The 1,868-nt window shown below is 63.2% G+C and overlaps 1 protein-coding gene across 1 annotated transcript in view; it reads right to left on the minus strand.

Moving 5' to 3' along the window:
• Positions 1-1,868, minus strand: part of RRP9 (ribosomal RNA processing 9, U3 small nucleolar RNA binding protein) — a 4,366-nt gene that overhangs the window by 854 nt on the left and 1,644 nt on the right. Inside the window, exons 2-8 of the mRNA XM_035894663.1 lie at positions 1,545-1,671; positions 1,204-1,328; positions 867-959; positions 662-762; positions 428-562; positions 177-239; positions 9-96 (exon numbers count right to left, since the gene is read on the minus strand). Coding sequence (XP_035750556.1) covers positions 9-96; positions 177-239; positions 428-562; positions 662-762; positions 867-959; positions 1,204-1,328; positions 1,545-1,671 — 732 coding nt within the window. The remainder of the gene's footprint in view (positions 1-8; positions 97-176; positions 240-427; positions 563-661; positions 763-866; positions 960-1,203; positions 1,329-1,544; positions 1,672-1,868) is intronic.

The raw sequence follows: 1,868 nt of genomic DNA on the forward strand, positions 1-1,868 counted from the left end.
TATGGCTCCTGCAGGCCCTGGGCGTCCTGCATGCCGTGTGCCTGCCGGGTCAGCACCAGTGGCTTCTTCTTCGTCAGTCCCCACAGGGCTATGGACCTGCCAGGGAGGGGAGGGGTGAGGGGGCTGAGGGGGGTACTACCTGCCCACCCTGGGCACTGGCCCTGCCCCCTGCTCACCCATCATCAGCACCTGACACCATGTGCTCCTCATTGATGAGCTGGATACAGTCGATGGAGCCTCTGCAAAGAGAACAGGCAACTACCATCAGTTACAAGCGTGCTTTGGGATCCTATTTAGGAGACAAGGGCTCACTGAGGCATCAGTGTCCCCAGAGTGCCAGCAGGCTCCTGGTGATGCTTGGCACCCTCACAGCGCTGCCCCAGCCAGACCTGCCTGCCCACAGCCCCCTCTCCAACCCCAGACCTACTGGTGCCCGCAAAACACGAGCTGTGACTCCTCGGGGATCTTCCAGAGCCGCACGGTGCCGTCCCGTCCCCCCGCCGTCACACAGCACTCCCGGCTCAGGCTGTCCAGCCCCGTGATGACGTCCTGGTGCCCAAACCTGGAGGGGGAGAGGGCAAAGAGCTGCAGTGGGCACAGCCCTCTGCTGTATTGCCTCGCCAGGTGAGGGCCAGTGGGGTGTGTCCCCCCCAGGTCTTACAGGGTCTCCACATATGCGTTCTCCGCCGCGTTCCAGACCTTGACGCAGCGGTCGTGGGAGGCACTGTATAGCTGGTATGTGCCCTTCCGGAAGGAGAGGCCCTGTGGACAGACAGACGGATGGACACAGGGGGAACAGTGAGGGGCACTGAGGAGGACGGTGCTGCCTGGCCCTGCAGGCATCATGGCCAATGACCCCGACTCACCGAGACGGCGTCACGGTGCCCGGTGAAGATGTGCAGACGCTTGCAGGTGGCTGCATCCCAGATCATGATCAGCTTGTTCCTGTCTCCCGTAGCCTGGCAGAACACACGGGATACCCAAGCCCTGCCCCTCAGGGACCCATGGCCCACCCCAGCCTCTGCTCCCACCCCATGTGCCCTGGGGGGTCCCAGGGACCCATTCTTGACTCCAGCAGAGGTAGGGGCTGCTTTAAGCCAGCAAAGTACTGGGCATGAGATGCTGCTCCCCAAGACCCCAGGAGGAGATGCACTCCCCACCACCACCCCTCCCACATGGCAGCACCAGCCCCCTCTCCCGTACCAGGTACTTGCCATCTGACGAAATGGCCATGCAGAGGACGTGGGACGCGTGCCCCATGTGCCGCTCCTCGGTGCCCTTCTTCCCTCCAGGCACCACGCACAGCCTCTTCCCGCTCTCCACCTCCCCTATGAGAAAGGCATCGCTGTTACCCCCTGGAAGCCTCCCACCACTCCAGGAAGCGCAAATGAGCCTCTCAGAGCCCGAAATGATGCACATGCACGTCCCCAGCGGGGCCAAGGGCTGAGCCACCTCCACAGGCACTCGCGGTCCTGCTGCTGCAGGGTCCCCGGCAGGGTTCAGGCTGGGGGAACAGGCAGTGGAGGCCCGAAGGGAACACTTGCATTTGATGAGGGAGCCATCCTTGGAAGCAGAAAAGATGAACCTGTCATCCGGAGAGATGACCAGGCAGGTGACAGACAGCTGGTGCCCCCGCAGCACACGGATGCTGGCTGGATCCGGAAGCTGCACCTACAGGGAGAGCGGGATATGAGCTGGACTGCCCTGGTCCCTCCCCCAGGCATGGGAGTACCTGAGCATAGCACCCTCCCTTCTCCAGGACACTGGCAGCCGTCACCCTGGGCGGGACAAGGGCCCTGGTCCTGTAGCCAGCATGGCAAATCAAAGTGCTGGCTGTGGCTGTGCCTGAGTGGCCCCCAAAGCCAGCA

The sequence above is a fragment of the Egretta garzetta genome, unplaced genomic scaffold, assembly GCF_000687185.1.
Source record: "Egretta garzetta isolate BGI_Z169 unplaced genomic scaffold, ASM68718v1 scaffold215, whole genome shotgun sequence".
Classification (NCBI taxonomy): domain Eukaryota; kingdom Metazoa; phylum Chordata; class Aves; order Pelecaniformes; family Ardeidae; genus Egretta; species Egretta garzetta.